The sequence below is a fragment of the Talpa occidentalis genome, unplaced genomic scaffold (assembly GCF_014898055.3).
Source record: "Talpa occidentalis isolate TD23 unplaced genomic scaffold, MPIMG_talOcc4v2.1 talOcc4.11, whole genome shotgun sequence".
Taxonomy (NCBI): domain Eukaryota; kingdom Metazoa; phylum Chordata; class Mammalia; order Eulipotyphla; family Talpidae; genus Talpa; species Talpa occidentalis.
In genome coordinates, this window is record NW_023601104.1 from 40208815 (window position 1) to 40226222 (window position 17408).

General features: G+C 40.2%; 2 gene segments (V, D, J or C); both read left to right on the forward strand.

Moving 5' to 3' along the window:
- Positions 1-2199: 2199 nt before the first annotated feature.
- Positions 2200-2724, forward strand: LOC119238021 (T cell receptor alpha variable 13-1-like). The segment is given in 2 exon segments: positions 2200-2251; positions 2402-2724. Coding segments are annotated over 2 exon segments (375 nt in total).
- A 6414-nt stretch (positions 2725-9138) lies between these two features.
- Positions 9139-9685, forward strand: LOC119238022 (T cell receptor alpha variable 9-2-like). The segment is given in 2 exon segments: positions 9139-9196; positions 9318-9685. Coding segments are annotated over 2 exon segments (414 nt in total).
- The last annotated feature ends 7723 nt before the right edge of the window (positions 9686-17408 follow it).

A 17408-nucleotide genomic window follows, 5' to 3' on the forward strand; every position in this document is an offset into this window, starting at 1 on the left:
ACCCAATTGAGACACTGATTGTTTTCAGAAGTGTGATTCTCTCTTCCTCACACACTAACCCATACACTCTTCTTACATAACGTGTTTTAAGAAATAAAACCTTTATAACCTCATATGTTGGAAATAGTGCTCTTTACCCGCCTGTGCTCTTTGCTCCCACAGTTGGGTGAGATTACCTTGCGGTCTCAGGGCATGCTGTGGGTGGGGTTTCCTGTTAAGGGGATGACAGAGCTCAGATGTGATTGGTGCTCAGTGATTCTGGTGGAAAGTGTTGAGCGTAATTTGCTTGAACCTAGGACTTGACAGCCTTGACAGTGGGGTCAAGGCACCCGAGAAACAGCCAGGTATATGAGACACTGGGGCATTCTGCTGGGGCTTCTGTGGGTCCAGATTGGCTGTGAGTTGGGGCCTTCCCAGATGGGGTATGGGGAGACCTCTCCAGCTGACAGTGGGGGTGGGGAGGGATACTGACACGGAGCTCCTAGAAGGTCCTCCATGCTCTTGGGTGTTTCTTGGGATATTTTACAAGCTCAGAGCCTGCATCAGTGACTGCCCGTTGGGATCATATGTGTCTGTTCTTCTCCACGCAGGGGTGAGAGGGGCACCGGTGGAGCAGGGTCCTGCATCCCTGAGTCTCCAGGAGGGAAACAGCTCCACTCTGAGATGCAACTTTTCTATCACAGTGAACTATGCGCAGTGGTTCCGACAGAACCCCGGGGGCGGCCTGGTCACCCTGTTTTACATAGCTTCAGAGACTCCAAAGCAGAAGGGAAGGTTAACCACCGCACTGAACTTTAAGAAGAAGTACAGCACCTTGCATATCGAGGGCTTGCAGCTGGAGGACTCAGCCATCTACCTGTGTGCGGTGCAGGCACAGTGCTCCGGGGTGATGTGCAGCCTGTACCCAAACTGCAGCTGGGCCTCAGCCCCACCCCTTCCTAGGAGGGGGTACATGTTGCCTTCTGTAGCTTTTGCCCAACATGAGGTTTCAGATTGTTCTTTGCACCTTTTTTTTCTCCTGAAGTTAGATCCTTCAGGTTTTGTGTAATTTTCTTCCAAATATTCCTTATAGGAATATTTGAGCAACTGATGAAGATGCCAATAGCCAGTGCTGATCAAATAGATCCTCTGGGAGATACTATGTAAATGATTTGTACATTACTCTGAAACTGTAGCCTGCCTGGCTCAGATTCAGTGTAGCTGAAGCTGCAACCCAGTATTTTCTTAGATTTTTTGACTCTCTCCTTCAGTGCTTTGCAGGATATAAGGCACATAGCTTTGGTAAGATTTCTTCAAGCATGTCAGATATTACACTGCAAGTCAACTGAATCTATGAGTCAACTATTTCTTATAGTCAAGATATTAAAAACTCATGAGAGTTGTCCCTTGCTCCCCTATCACTGAGATTTGACCATCTTTAATAAAGGGCTATGCCACATCTTGAGTATTGGTATTGACTTTTCTCTGCAAATAGCAGGGTCACGGCAGGACCAATTTAGATGAACAGAGCTACAGCTAATTGGCATTTGAAATACTGTGTTCTCTCTCTCTCTCTCTCTCTCTCTCTCTCTCTCTCTCTCTCTCTCTCTCTCTTTCTCTCTCTCTCATCTCTCCCACACATGATCCTTTTAGAATGAGTTTTTCTCCATAGCAGACAAATGAGCATGGTTGATTAGACTAAATAAGAAGGCATTATATTTTCTTTGTTTAAGAGTGAATCCTGGAGCTTTCCTGATTTCAAACATGGAAACCACACCCATCATTGAATAAACACCAACAGCATCCATCTCTTTCCAACTAATTCACAAGGACTCAGTAGTGTACAGAGATATAAACCTTCACCTTTACATTCTTACTGTGCATTAAATCTCCATCTGTGACCTAATTTTTGTGACTTTGTTGCCTTTATGGGTCTTAGCCCTTCATAGACCCTGGGTACAGGGAGCCTTTAACCACAAGTTCTGTCACTGAGGATGTCACCACTAGATGGCAGTGCCCCTCTGCTGATGTGGACCACGGGAGGCCTCATTTCGGTGGGTCCTGAGAGAGTGGGGTATTGCAGAAACAGTCTTTTTCTTATTGGCTGGGTGGACCATGTGAGCACCCACTATGATGGTTAGGAGAAGCAGTGGTAACTTGGGAACAGAAGCAGCTGTTGGCTGGAGATTGCAGGTCCACTACTGATCCTAAACCAGAAGGATGAAGACATCCATTGGAACTGTAACCATGTTGCTGTGGCTGCAGTGGAACTGTGAGTTGAAGAATTTGGGAAAGCAGACCCTAATAGAAGATATTTTTTAGAAGTCAAAGAAGAGACTGCTTTTATTCAGTATTTCTTTAGTTAAAGAAAATCCTGGGGCGTGATGATCTCTCCTTTCTCTGACCTTTTCTTTCTCTTTAGGGCTCAGCCAGGAGGAAAAAGTGGAGCAGCCTTCCACCCTGAGCGTCCCGGAGGGAGACAGAGCTGTCATCAACTGTACTTACTCAGACAGTGCCTCATCTTACTTCCCTTGGTATAAGCAAGAACCTGGAAAAGGTCTCCAGTTCATTATAGACATTTGTTCAAATAAGGATGATAACCAAGGACCTAGACACACTGTCTCATTGAACAAAACCGCCAAACATCTTTCCTTGCACATCAGAGCCACCCAGCCTGGAGACTCTGCCGTGTACTTCTGCGCAGCAAGTGCGCAGTGTTGCCCCAACACCTGCAGCCTGTACTGAAACCTGCACCTGGCAGCCCCTTCCCTTGGGCACAGCCCTTCCCTCAAGCATAGCCTTTGTCATACTGTCTGCAGTGGAAACTAGCCTATTAGACATGTAATAAAGTTAAAGCATATAATAAGGTTAGGCTCAAAATGATCCAGAAGGATTAGAATATTTTGTTCACTTATTTTTGTGAGTGGATTCTTGTAGGGATTTAGTGTTGCCTTATTTTGAAATTCAGTCTTTAAAGATAATTTTATATTGGCTATTCAGACTCCTCACCTATAACTATTTGGTAGCAATATTCCAATTCTTATTATGGACAGGATTTTAAACATTCTTTGAAAACAGCATCTATTTCTTGATTATAAACCATTACATGCCACATATAGAAAACATTTATAATGTAAAAAATATATATAAACTGATATTTCTAGAACAAGATAATATTTCTTCTATTTGGTTTGTTTGTTACGGCAGGATTCTGCCAGGTAATCAGGCAGCACTCAGAGAGGAGAAGGGAAGTTCTTTATTTATGCTGGAGGGCTTTTACCAACTCTGAGCAATTAGGCTACAGAATATTTATTGTCTAAAGCAAGGGGTACAGTCAGCTGGGATGCATGAATCAGGTGAGTACCCTTGAGAGCGCTTATGAGTTGTTCCCTGAAACTTTCAGTATATAGGCTCTGTCCAAACTCCAGCTCATCAACAGGTCAGCCTGACATTTTCCACTTCATGCTCATTTTACAAATTATTATAAATCAGACAAGATTTTTTCACTTAAAATTATATATTGAATTGAGCATTACCCATTTCCTTATCTCCCCAAACATTTTCTTTTTAATACCTCTGTGAGAGAATTTTTTTTAAATTTATTTATGCATAAAAGAGCTGGGGCACAGGCCAGAGATGCGGGGGGTGAGAGGACTCACCAGAGACAGAGTGAGAAACAGAACAGGCAGACTGAGTGAAATACACTGCTGAGGGGAGCAGCAGGCAAGACAGGAGAGGTCTGCTATGCCATGTGGGTCGCTCCCTGGCCAGCGGGGATCGAACTCGTGCTGCAGAGGCCTCGGATTGCCTCATAGTGTTGTGCTCAACCCCTTGCGCCACTGGGGAGGCCCCACCTCTGTGAGAGATTTAAATAAATTGTAGTTTTATGTTAACTTATTTCTCTATATCAATGGTAATATTTGACAGCCCTTCCTATGTTCTGACCACTTTCTTGTTGAGAAAAAGGGATGTGGATTTTTCTTTGGAGTCAACGATGGCATATAGTGTGTCTTACAGAGAAATTAAAAAGTGATTGAAAAGTATGAACTTTAGATTAAATGTACAAATCTATTCTGTTTTATAAAATTCTGTCAGGATCGTGTGCATGTACTATCTCATAAAATCTAGAAGAAGGTGTTCTGTGTTTTATTTACTGCTTTGTCTGTGGTAGCTAGTACAGTTTTCCACACAGTTGATTAACAGTAAATATTTGTTACAGAAAGAGAGAAAGGTAAATTTTGTTCTTTATTCATAGTTTTAATTTGTGTTTTATGATTGAATTTAATTTATAAATTGATTTGTAAATAACAAAATTCCCTCGTGTATATTTGGTTAAAAATGTACTGTTTCTCTTCATTTATCTGCCTTTCTTGATAAAGCTCTGTAGCTTTACGGTAATTAAATTTATTCCTAGACTTGTAATTTTTGTTAACATTATGATTGAAATCTTTCTGGAGTATATAGGTACATTTTTTATGCATATTTATCAGCACCTTACTCAAATCTTACTAGTAGGTCGAACAAAAGCATTATACCAAGGTCAATTTAGATATAGCAGTTACACTCTCCCTGCCTTCCTGCTTTGAGTTAACATGACTAACCACACCTTTTTTTAAAAAAAAGTTATTTCTTTAAGTATTATAGAAAAATCAGTGTAATGAAAGAAGTTGCATAAAAATAAAAAAATAACAACTCTTTACTTGTTTTACCCCTACCCAGGGTGAGGCTATTGTTAAGATCTTCCTTTCCTTCCTCTGGGTGGATATAATTATCAGTTACTATAACCAGGTGACACCTCTAGTCGCTGTGTGGCTGTTAGTTACCAGTTGACTGGTTTGTTCTTGGAGGGACTGTCATTTGGTTAAATTAGACTTAAAACAGCTGAGGAAAAAAAGCCAGTGTGTGGCCCAGCAGCCCAAGGGGCTCTTGCTAGTCCCCTCAGTTAACAACTCGTTCTGACCAGTGGAAGCAGGGGGTCTTCTCTGGAGACTTCCTACCGAATGATCATGAAGTGAGAGAGGAGCCTGGTTCTATCTTATTTAACTGGCTTTTTTTTTTTTTAAGTCAAGAAGAGAGGGTGCATTTTCCTTCTGGCTTATTTCACTGAGCATAATTCCTTCTTTCTAATTCCATCTACGTTGCTGCAAATGGCATGAGTTTATTTTTTTTTTTTTTTGATGGCTGAATAATATCCCATTGTGTATATATGCCACATCTTCTTGATCCACTCATCTATTTTTGGGCATTTGGGTTGTTTCCAGGTTTTACCTATTGTAAATAGGGCTGCAATAAACATAGGTGTACGGGTGTTCTCTTGAATCAATGTTTTTTTGTCCTTTGGGTAGATCCCTAGGAGTGGAATTGCTGGGTCATATGGTAGCTCCATTTTTAGTAGACTGAGGAACCTCCAGATAGCTTTCCATAGTGGTTGGATCAGTTTGCACTCCCACCAGCAATGCAGGAGAGTTCCTTTTTCTCCACAACCTCACCAACATTTGTTGTTGCTTGTTTTTTTGACATGTGCCATTCTTACTGGTATAAGGTGGTATCTCCATGTGGTTTTAATTTGCATTTCCATGATTAAATAGGGGAACCAAATAAAACATCAGTGTAAAAAAATAATAACAGTACAAAACACAACAAAGCAAAACGGGCAATTATAAATCAGAGACATCCTGCAGGGGAGGAGGAGGGAGAGGGATCAGAGGGAGGGAGAGAGGCGCACAGGGGACTGAGGTGATGGTGCACAGGTGCATTGGTAAAGGAAAACCTATAGGGACTACACCTGAGGGGTAGGGGAAAGCAAATATTGTTTAAAAATGAACAATGATGTAAAAAAATGTTCACAATAAAAAATAAATTAAAAAAAAAAAGAGGGTGCAGTGACGAGGGGCGTGCCTGCTCTGTCACGCTTAGTGAGAGCTTGTCCAAGGACGAGAAAGTGCCAGGGAGGTTGCAGTCAGGGTTTTGTTCCCTCAGATCCTGCACATTCAAGCCTTAAACCCTCACCCTGGTTGTTTTATCTGTTTTCACTGTCTGGACAATTTACCACAAACATGGCGGGGTTAAAGCAAGAGGAGTTTTGTTCTGTTACGATTCTGGAGTCTGAAATTGATATTATTTTCACTGGGCTGAAATCAGGGTGTCAGCAGGGCTGGCCCGAGGGAACTCTAGGGAGAGCCCTTTCCTTGCTCCTCCTGCTCTGGCGGCTGCTGCCATTTCTTGGTTGCCGCAGCCCCAGTCTCCAGGTGGCTTTCTTGTTTTCTCACCCAATCTCCCGCTGCCGCCCTCTGAAAGTGTGTGCATATAATTGCATGAGGATTAATTTCCTCTCTCGGGATTGTTGTCGTAATCACATATTTATCTATGATTTTCCAAATGAGGAAAATTCACTATTTCCAGGCTCAGAATGTGATTTTATATGTATAAAAAGTCATTTTCTTTATGTCAGTTGGCAATGCTGGTGCTTTTCTTCTCTAAGTTGAGAAAATAATAAATGCCTATGGTGGAGTTCAGTCAAAATATAGAAATCACATCAAGCATTGTATTTTTCAGTTCTGTTACTGTTTGTTACAGAATCATATAAAAATGACTGTGTCATTTTATCTGTGAATTTTAAATATTAAAATATTATATATTTAAATGTGTATTATATATTTAAAGTATGTGGTACATCAGGTGCCATCACACTCATGACACATAACATTTTCCCTGACTCCAAGAACTCCCTTGTTCTGTATTTTTAGCCATAACTTCTCCCATCTCTACCCTAATTCCTTATAATCCTTGATTTGTTCTTTCATGTTTTTGTTTTTATAAGAATATCACATATATATTTTTACATGTAAAATATTAAAATCTGGGTTGGGGGAGACTCCACATATAGAGAAACTGACTTGACCCCCACTAACCTGCCCCAGGAGAGGCCTGATCCTGCTCTGGGGCAGCAGCAGCACAAACACAGTAAATCCACCTTCACAGGCTCACCTCACAGTGTAGAGCCTGACAGTGAGGAAGAACATAACCAAGGATGCAGGATGTCTGGTGGGGAAACTGAAATGTGTTGCTTCTAGATGTGGCCTTGATGGCTCTGTGGCTAGGTAGGGGTGGCCCAGTGTGGGAATGTGCCCCCTCTGTGACTAGAGCACCTGGGGTGCAGGTTTGTCTGGTGGGTATGTTGGGAAGGAGGAGTAGCAAGGTGTCCCACATTACTTACTCTTAAATTCCTGACTCCTGTCTTTTTCCCTCCAGGATGCAGAATTGCCCAGATGGTGACTCAAACCCATTGGCAATGCTAGTGCAGGAGAAAGAGGCCATGACCTTGAGCTCACCTATGACACCAGTTTTGTGAGTCATAGTTTACTCTAGAACAAGCTGTCCAGGCATTGGGATATGATTTTCTTTATTCACCAGGGTTCTTAAAACCAGCAAAATGCAACATGAGGCTCCTCATTGAATTTCCAGAAGACAAGCAAATCCTACAATCTTGTGATCTCAGACTCACATTTGGAGGATTCTTCAGTGTATTTCTGTGCACTGAGTGGGCCCAGAGTGAGAGACAGGTTGGAGTGGGGGCATGTACCTAACCCCACAGGCTCTGCTTGGTGTCTCTGCCTTCTGTGCAAACCATGGCAGGGGACTCTCATCACAGACAGGACTTACCTCAGGCTGTGGTGGCACAGGTATAAGGTGAGATGGAAAACACTCACTCTAAGAAAATCCCTCTCAGGTTTAGAGACCATGTCCAGAATTACCAGTCATCAATAACATTCTCATCCCTAAATCATTAGTTTGATTATACACATAAGAATTTTGATCAAAGATTCAAGAACAAGGACAGCCACATAAAAATCTTTGCATTTGGTGATTAATAGGAGAAAAACAGAAATTTTATTGTATGTTTACATCTATGCTATGATATAGTATTATGTTCTCAAGTTTCATCCATGTTGTAAGAATTTATGCCTTTAAAATGCTGGGTAGTAGTCAACTATATGTAGTACCACCTTTGTGGATTCATTAATTTGTTGAATGACACTTAAGTTGCTTCCATCTTTATTTTGGCATTTTTTTTAAAGATTTATTTATACAAGAACCGGGATATAGGCCAGACGCACGGAAGGGTGAGAGGATTCACCAGAGACAGAGTGGGGAACAGAACAGGTAGACTGATGAAATACACTGCTGAGGGGAGCAGCGGCGAGCCAGGGGAGGTCTGCTTCGCCATGTGGGATTCTCACCGGCCGGCAGGTTTTGAACCTGCGCTGCAGAGGCTGTGGACAGATTCACAGTGGGGAGCTCAAACGTCTGCGCCACCAGGGGAGGCCCTTTTTTTCAGTTTTGATTAGTAATGTTGTAAACATGGGCATACACATTTCTCACTATTTTGAGTAAATACCCATAGTACTTCAATTTGGAGGGTTTATACCCACAAATGGAACTGCTGGTTCATCTGGCAATTCTGTCTTTAATTTTTGACCAACAACCATTCTTTTTTATACAGTGGCTGCCACTTTAAGTCCTAATGAACCGTGCACAAGGGGCCAATTTTTTTTTTTTTATTTTTTTTTTTTTATTTATTTATTTTTTTTTTTAAATATTAAATTTTATTTTTATATTCCCCCATACAATTGCAAACGCCCCATTCTGACCCCAATCCTTCCCCTCCCGCCCCCCCACCCCCCAAAAAGTGTCTCTGGTTCATAGTTTTTTTGTTGATTTTGATTTTCACTTTCTTATATTCATTTTTCTGGTCCCTTATTTAAGTTTTCTAGATTCCTGCTATGAGTGAGACCATCACAAGGGGCCAATTTTTGCCATCACTTTTTTTTTTTCATTTTTGGAGGGTTTTTCTTGTTCTTTTGGCATCTTAATGGGTTTTAGCTGGCATCTCATTCAAAGTTTAATTTGTCTTTCCCTGATGGTTAGTGATGTTTAGTTGTTATTCAGTTTTCTAAGCCCCACCCAAAAACTGAAATGGCCTGATCAATAAAGTCAGGACTTGGAAGTAGGCAGGAAACACAAGTCCCTTCTTACAGACGCTGTCCACCAGGGGGTGCAGTTTCTCACACATATTTCCTGAGTGAGATGCAGGCTTGCATTTCTAATTTCGCTGTGACTTCAACATCCCTTCTTGCTGAGAATCAAGAACCTTTGGGTGACACTCTAGAGATGAACTCTTCTCCAGGCTTAGTGACTGTGGTGCTCTTGCTATTTGGTAAGTAAAATGCCTGCTAAAATTTGGATTTTTTCTTTTGTTATGTGAGCAAAATCTTGAATGATAATTTTGTCCAAGAGCCTTATGTCCAAGATGACACAATCTCTTTTATTTTTCCCAGGACAAACACATGGAGACTCTGTGACCCAGCAGGAAGGCCAAGTGACACTCTCAGAAGGGAACTCCCTGAATGTGAGCTGTACTTTTTCAGCCGCAGGATACCCCGCTCTCTTCTGGTATGTCCAATATCCTGGAGAAGGTCTGCAGGTCCTACTGAAAGCCGAGACAGACAACAAGAAGGTCACGGGCAAAGGTTTTGAAGCCACTTACAAGAGAGACTCCAAATCCTTCCACTTGGAGAAAGCCTCAGTGCAAGAGTCAGACTCGGCTGTGTACTACTGTGCCCTGCGTGACACAGTGACAGAAACTGCAGGGGGAGCTGAGCGCAAACTGAGCAGCAGAAGGGGCCTGACAGCTGAGTTCCTCTGAGTATCTGATCCACTGTGGTTCCAGCACAGTCTGATCTTTTGTCTCCCAGTCTGTGGTTAATTCACAAATCATACAAAAGTCCAGAGCATAAGAACAAGAAGGAAGCCTTCCCCACACCCAGCTCTTCATTAATTAAATTGCCAACAGAACCAGAGCAAACAGAGTTCCTCACAGAGTCAAGGTAATTTGAAGGGAAAACCTCACAGACAATGAGGTGGTCTCTTGCACATCTTGCAGTCAAAGTCCAGCCCCCACATCTTGTTCCAGGCAAACATGGAAGACATTGATGTGTCTTGTCATACTTTTAGAGAGGTAAAGTGTAGCAGAGAAGGTGGCATCTACATAATGCCTTTCTGAAAGATTATGGTAGGAGTGATGAAGGTGGGATAAGTCCCAAAGATTCAGGTTCTTAATTAAGAAAGAAGGTGAAGACAGGAAGGAGAAAGAATAGAATCTTGTGTGATCTGAACATTGAAAAGAGTATCATTTTTCCTTGTTTCTTTCTTCGGTCAATCTGATGTTGGACTTGGGCTGATATTCAAGTTGAAGTGAAGGAATCAAAATCATAATTGAGGAATGGCCTCTTGTCTAAGTCATGAATATGGCCTGACCAGTTACATAGATCAGTTGTCTTTCTAACAATAAACACTCAAGTGAGAGAGTTTCTGTGACAAAGACAATACTTGTTGTCTTTTGTGTTTTTGATAATGGTCATTCTGACAGCTGTGAGTTTTCCCTGTGGTTAATGATATTGAGCATTTTTCACATACTCAGTATTTTTGTATGTCTTCTTTGTGCAGTTGTCTTTTCTGTTCCTTCATCTCTCTCTCTCTCTCTCTCTGTTCATTAGGTGTTTTTTTTTTTTGTATTATAGTGATTCCTTAGAAGCTTATTTTGATATCACCCCTTTCCATGTATGGATTTGCAATTTGTTCTTCTATTCTGTAGGTTGACTTTCAATGTTGTGGATTGTTTGCTTGGCAGTGCAGAATTTTGTAGTTTGATATAGTCCCAACATGTTAATTTTGCTCCTTTTCTGTGTGTATGGTGCCATGTCCACATTCATCACCAAATCAATGTCACAAAGCTTTCTTCTGTTTACTTTTCAAAAACAAGCCTTAGTTCATGATTTTTCCATTGTTTTACTATTTTCTACTCTATTATTTTTTACCCTCCCTTTCCAATTTTTAGGGTTAGTTTGTTCTATTTGTAGTTTCTTGAGGTGTTAATAAGGTTGTTATTGGGGATCCTTTTTTAGTGTAAGTGTTTATCACTGTCAACTTTCCTTCTAGTACTGTATTTGCTATACTTAATAGAAATGGTATGTTGAGTTTTCATTTTCATAGGGTCTCAGACATTTTCCTATTTTCTTCTCAATTTCTTCTGTGATTCATTGGTTGTTCAAGATTGTGTTGTATGATTTCCACATATTTGTGAATTTTCTAGAGTTTCTTCTATTTTTTCTAGTTTCACCCCTCTGTGGAGAAAACATAGTTGGTATGATGCCAATCTTCTTAAATTAATTAAGGTTTTGTGACCTAACATGTGGTCGATTGTGGAAAAAGATTTGTGTGTGTTTGAAAACAATGTGTGTTCTGCTGTGATTGGTTGCAATGTTCTTTTTAAGTTTGTTAAGTCCATTTGGTCTACAGTGTTCTACATGTGATGTGTTTCTTTATTGGTCTTCTGTTGGGATGTTCTGTACATTAGTGAAATTGGTGTATAGAAGTTTCCTACATTGATTGTATTGCTTTCTATCAATATTTCTTCTGTCAGTTCTGTTAATGTTTTTTTATCTGTAATAGGTGTTCTGATATTGGATACATATATATTTATAATCATTATAGTTTCTTGTACTCAGATTGAATTACACCACCAATTTCCTTTCTTTTTCAGATTGCAAGTAGTACTTCTTGTCCTCCATTTATACATGAGTGAATTCTTGTAGTAAATTTCATTTTATATGTATATATGTGTGTATATATGTAGGTAGGTATGTGTACAGAAAAGAGTTAATGTCTTGATGGATAGTGGTATAATTCAGTTTGAGTCCAAAGGTCTGAGAACTATGAGTGGCAATGTTTGAAGGCAGGATATGATGGGAATCTCACTTTCAGCAAAGAAAGTTCACCCTTTGCCTTTTTGACATTATAGGATGGGATGATATCCACCCACATTGATAAGGATGAATCAGTCTTGTGATTAAAACACTAATCTGCACTAGGAATACCCATGCTGACACACACTCAAATGATGTTTGTCAGCTGCCTGAGCATTCCTTGGGACATCAACTTATACAGACATTCATGACCGTCTCTACAAATTTTAACTAACATAGCTATCTTTAATACTTTTATTAAAAAATGCATTTCTAACATCACTATGCTATTTAATATGCCACCAGTTTTGCCAATAAAAACCTGAACTCTTGATATCCCTTCTCTATTAAGCAAATTTTCAGTTATTGATCAAGTTGTGGGGAGCCCAATTGTTTTCTATCATGGTCTTCTATTACAAGTCTAGAAGACCACCACTGGAATTTGTTTTTTTGACAACAGTAACTGACTTTTCTTAGAACTGAAGTTAAATCTAGCTGCAAACATATACAACATCTAATGGTCTGTGTTGAAAAGTTTTAATGTGAATTGTACATCCTAACACTTTGATCTGTACATTTTCAGTAAATGATATATGGTTACTCTGAAAAATTTGTAGGTATGTGTTGCTGAAAATTCCAAGGATCTACAATCCATTTTACTGTAATCTTTGCATTGATAAAATTACAGAGATTTATAAGTTTAAGATTTAGAGGCCCTTTGCTATAAAAGAATGTTAAAATATTGAAATGCTTATTTGGTGATTATGAAGAAAATTCCACTCTTTTATTATTAAGCATCAAATGCATATTACACATTAACAAATTCTATATTGCACATTAACAAGGTTGTTAGAAGAATATTAAATGTGTATTCATATATAACCTGATGTAAATATTGATGACAAAGGAATACTTTTTTTAATGAAACATTGCACTAACACACACATATATATATATGACAGATTGCTAAAATGTTTAAACTATTTTACATTATATTGATGACTCCAAAGCTGATTGAACTCTCCACTGACTTCTTATATTGAGTAGTTACATATAATTTTGATGATGAAAGTTTCTTACCTTCTGTTACTGTTTTTCAATAATTAGAAATTTAATTTTATTAATAGTTCATGAAGAAATCCAAACTGTAAAAGAATGGAGGTTGAGAGGAGCATTGATTAAAATGTAAAAGTTGTTATGAACTCTCAGATTTTTTAAAAAATGCAATGCTATATTGAGATGGAATTTCCTTAACTTTGGCATCACTCTTTTCTGTAAACCTTACTTTGTTCTTGCTGTTTCATCCTTTTCTCCATTTTCACTTTTTTACTTGAATACTATTTTTTAACCTCTGTTTTTTTTTTTTTTTTTGTATTTTATACTTGTCACCTTAACTGGAGTTAATTAATTAATTAATTAATTTTAAAAGATTTATTTATTTTTATACAAGAACCAGGGTACAGGCCAGATGCTTGGGAGGGTGAGAGGATTCACCACAGACAGAACAGGGAACAGAACAGGCAGACTGAAGAAATACACTGCTGAGGGGAGCAGCAGGCGAGACAGGAGAGGTCTGCCCCGCCATGTGGGATTCTCGCTGGCTGGCCGGGAACAAATCGGCACTGCAGAGGCTGCGAACAGCTTCACAGTGCAGCGCTCAAATGCCTGCGCCACCAGGGAGGCCCTGGAGTTATTTTAGTTCACAAAATTTTGTTCTCTTGAGCTCTCTTACTGGTCATTTAGCAAACTGGCATTTCTTTGGGACCTTTCCAGTGTGGGTGTGAGAGGTTTAGAGGGCAAGTGAAGGGGCTTTGTGCTTTGCAGCAGGAAGAAAGCCCTCCTAGGTGATTTTCTTTCTTGGTTGTTTTCTCCTAGGTTTGTTTCTTATGCAGTATATAACAAGACCTTTAATTGCACTTCAATCAACAATTTTTCTAGATGTTTTGATTATTGATATATTTGGACTTAAGCTAATGTTCTATTGTTGCTCTAAATGCTCTTTTTTTTTCCTTTTGTGGTCTGTGTTCTGTTGCATTGATAAAAATTTCCTTTTTCTCTCTGGTAAAATAGAAAATATAGTGAATTTTTGATCTAAGGAGAAGTATTTTTAAATTATATGTGTCTATATATGTGTGTATATGTATATGTGTATCTGTGTGTATGTGTATGCATGTATGCAATATATAGATGCATTCATACAACATGTATACACATATACACCTAACCACCAATGTTTTATAATACACTTTCCCTTGTATACACCATTCCTTCTCCTTTTGTGTACTTTTTCTCTCACTGTTTTACTCTCTCTAGAATTACCTCTGTGGCTAATTGAAGCAAACTGCATATCAGTTAGGTATCAGGACAGCAATTTCAGAGAGAGCTTATTAAATGAGCTGATGAGCTACAGTACTAATGATCTTTAATAAAATGATTAAATAAGTCCATCCAACACAATAATCAGGACATGAACTCACAACTTTCTTCCTCAGAGTCTTTGTCCCTGACCTGCCCTCTGCCTGGAGTGTTTTTCAGTTACTATCCATAGGGATGATCCACCCACTTCTTCCTATTCTCTGTTCCTAGAAACATGTAATCCTGTTAATAAAAAAGAATACTCAATAAGTTTTATTGCAGTGTTACATTTCACAGATAAAGGAAGCAACATCTTGAGTGTTCACCAATAGAGGAAGGTACATTTTCCCTCAAATGACATTTTACAAGTAGAAATTGGTTCTTTTAAATCTTTTAAAGTTAGCAATCAGGTAGTTTCTGTTCCAACCATCTGCATTTTCCCTTATCAGGAAACATGGGGTAAGTGGGCTGCTGAGCTGGTGCATCAAACTACTCTTTGTTGATTGTCTCAGCCCACTAGGGGGCACTCTAGACCTTGTAAGACAAAGGCTTCCCGATGGTCCCAGATGTTAATGTGGGGACTGTTGAGATAGTGAAGTTTCACTAAAAAGCATCTACTTGTTTACAAAGACAATGATAACCTTGCCAAAAGCAAGGAGAGATAAAAATGTGACTGTGCAGAGACGCCTGCCTAAGTCAAAATGAACAGGGGGTCCTGGTAATATGCCTCAGGAAAGTTGTAGATATAGACACCAAATTCGAGAAAATTTGAGATGATTATGGACTCCATGCCTGTAGTCCTGAAGTTGTCTCTAATGTTTGGTGAGAGCTGCTATTGACTCTCACTCTGAAAAGTGATAATTCCCCTCCTGACAGAGCAACAGCTACCAGAATCTCTTTGGACCAGGCCCCAAAACACTGCATTGCCAGTATCCCAAACTTTGCCAAGAGTTTCATGACCTTCTCCTTTTTGTTGTCTATTAAATAGAATGCTTTTATTATTATAATATAGATTCCCCCCAATAAATTCATATTATGGTTATATTTTTTTAAAAAAGAAAAAAAGACAGCAGAAAGCATGTGAGTCAATCAAAGTACATGTGGCAAAGACTGAAAGAGGGGGACACTATGTCTGTGAAGTTCCCCTCTGTTATTCGGTTTTGCCACTCTATAGATACTTCATAACGCTGGAGCCCATGCTGGATAAATCTGCGCTCAGGATTCCCCTCTGAGCTGAGCTACAGGAACAGGAACCCTAGGGGCATATGAGCCTGGAGGTCAACAGAACACCACTCCATTTGCTGTTTTCAATTAAAAAAAATTTTTATGACAAAACATGCAAAATCCATGACCTTGGAAATAATTCTAGTACTACTAATATTCTACTTTTTCGTGTTTCTCCTCCAGGCAGAAAGGAATAAGATTATTGAGGACACTAGAAGAAGAGATGAAATAACAAATGGGAGGAACTAATGAAAAGATTAGAGTTTGACAGCAGTGTGTGCCCAGACCAGAATCAGCTGTGTGGGTCAGGATGGAGAGGAGCAGAGAAGGAGCAGGGGAAATTAGAGTGGACGTATCTTAGTTTTCACCAACACTTGTTGGAATCATTTTCTATGCAGAGGGTAACTACATGTCCTGGATTTCTAGAACTTTTCTGAAAATATATTTTCTTCTTCAGTACACAATGCAACATATCAGAGAATCTCCTTCTGTTAGAATTTTCATATAACTGAATTTAGGCCAAAGTAGCAATTTGGGAAATGAGGCATCTCTCCCCAGGCTCTGATTCAGGCTTCATTGTTTTTCAATTCAAAAGTTACCCAGTGAGGCACAGATTATTTTAAGATGTATGATCCTCTCTTCCTCACACACTAACCCATACACTTTTCTTACATAAAACCACCTTGTTACCCCATATATAACCCCCTGCACTGTTTGCTCCCACACTCGGTGAGATTACCTTGCAGTCTCCTGGGGACATTGTAGGTGGGGTTTCCTGCTAAGGGGATGACAGAGCTCAGATGTGATTGGTGCTCAGTGATTCTGGTGGAACATGTTGATTGTGAATGCCTGAACCCAATCTTGGCAGCATCTAGAGCAGGGGTGAAGGCACCCAGAGCAGGGGTGAAGGCACTCCAGCTACAGGACACGAATCATGGGACAGTGGGGTGCTCTGCTGGGGCTTCTGTGTGTCCAGATTGGCTGTGAGTTGGGGTCATCCCAGATAGGTATGGGAAGAGCTCCCCAGCTGACAATGGGGAGGGGAGGGATTGGTGACAAGGAGCTCCGAGAGGTCTTCCATGCTCATGGTATTTCTTGGGATAATTTACAAGCTTGGAGTCTGCATCAGTGACTGCCCTTGAGATCAAATGTCTGTTCTTCTCTCTCCATGCAGGGGTGAGAGGGATGCAGGTGGAGCAGAGTCCTGCATCCCTGCCTCTCCCGGAGGGAAACAGCTCCACTCTGAAGTGCAACTTCTCTACCACAGTGACAAGAGTGCAGTGGTTCCGACAGAATCCCAGGGGCGGCCTGGTCACCCTGTTGTACATAGCTTCAGAGACTCCGAAGCAGGAGGGAAGGTTAACCACCACACTGAGATTTAAGGAGCAGCACAGCACCCTGCACATTGAGAGCTCCCAGCTGGAGGACTCAGCCACCTACCTGTGTGCGGGGGAGGCACAGTGCTCTGGGGTGATGTGCAGCCTCTACCCAAACTGCAGCTGGGCCCAGCCCCACCTCTTCCTGGGAGGGGTTGCATGTTGCCTCACTGTAGCTTTTGCACATGAGGTTTCAGATTCTTCTTTGCATTTTTTTTTTCTCTTCAGGTTAGATCCTTCACGTTTTGTGTCATTTTCTTCCAGATATTCCTTGTAGGAAAAATGCTGAAATTTAGGACCATAAGGGCAACTGATGAAGATGCGAATAGCCAGTTCTGTTCCACCAGACCCTCTGGGAGGTAGTATGGAAATGATGTGTACATTACTCTGAAACTGTAGCTTAAAGACTATATGATGGTTAAGCAGTAGAAAAGAGATAAATACGTGTTTCAGCTAGTTGGAAATGGTTCTACTTTCAAGAAAAAGGAAGGACAGCATGTGAATTGTTTTACATGTTTGTATGCTGCCTTTTCGCTCCTGGAAGTAATAAATGTAATAAAAGTAATTTTACTGAGGCAGTTTCGGTAGCTTATTATTTGAGTATTGGTGATGCCCTGTAAATAAGTACCTTTATATATTATTTTACAGAAGTATCAAGTGAAGATAGTAG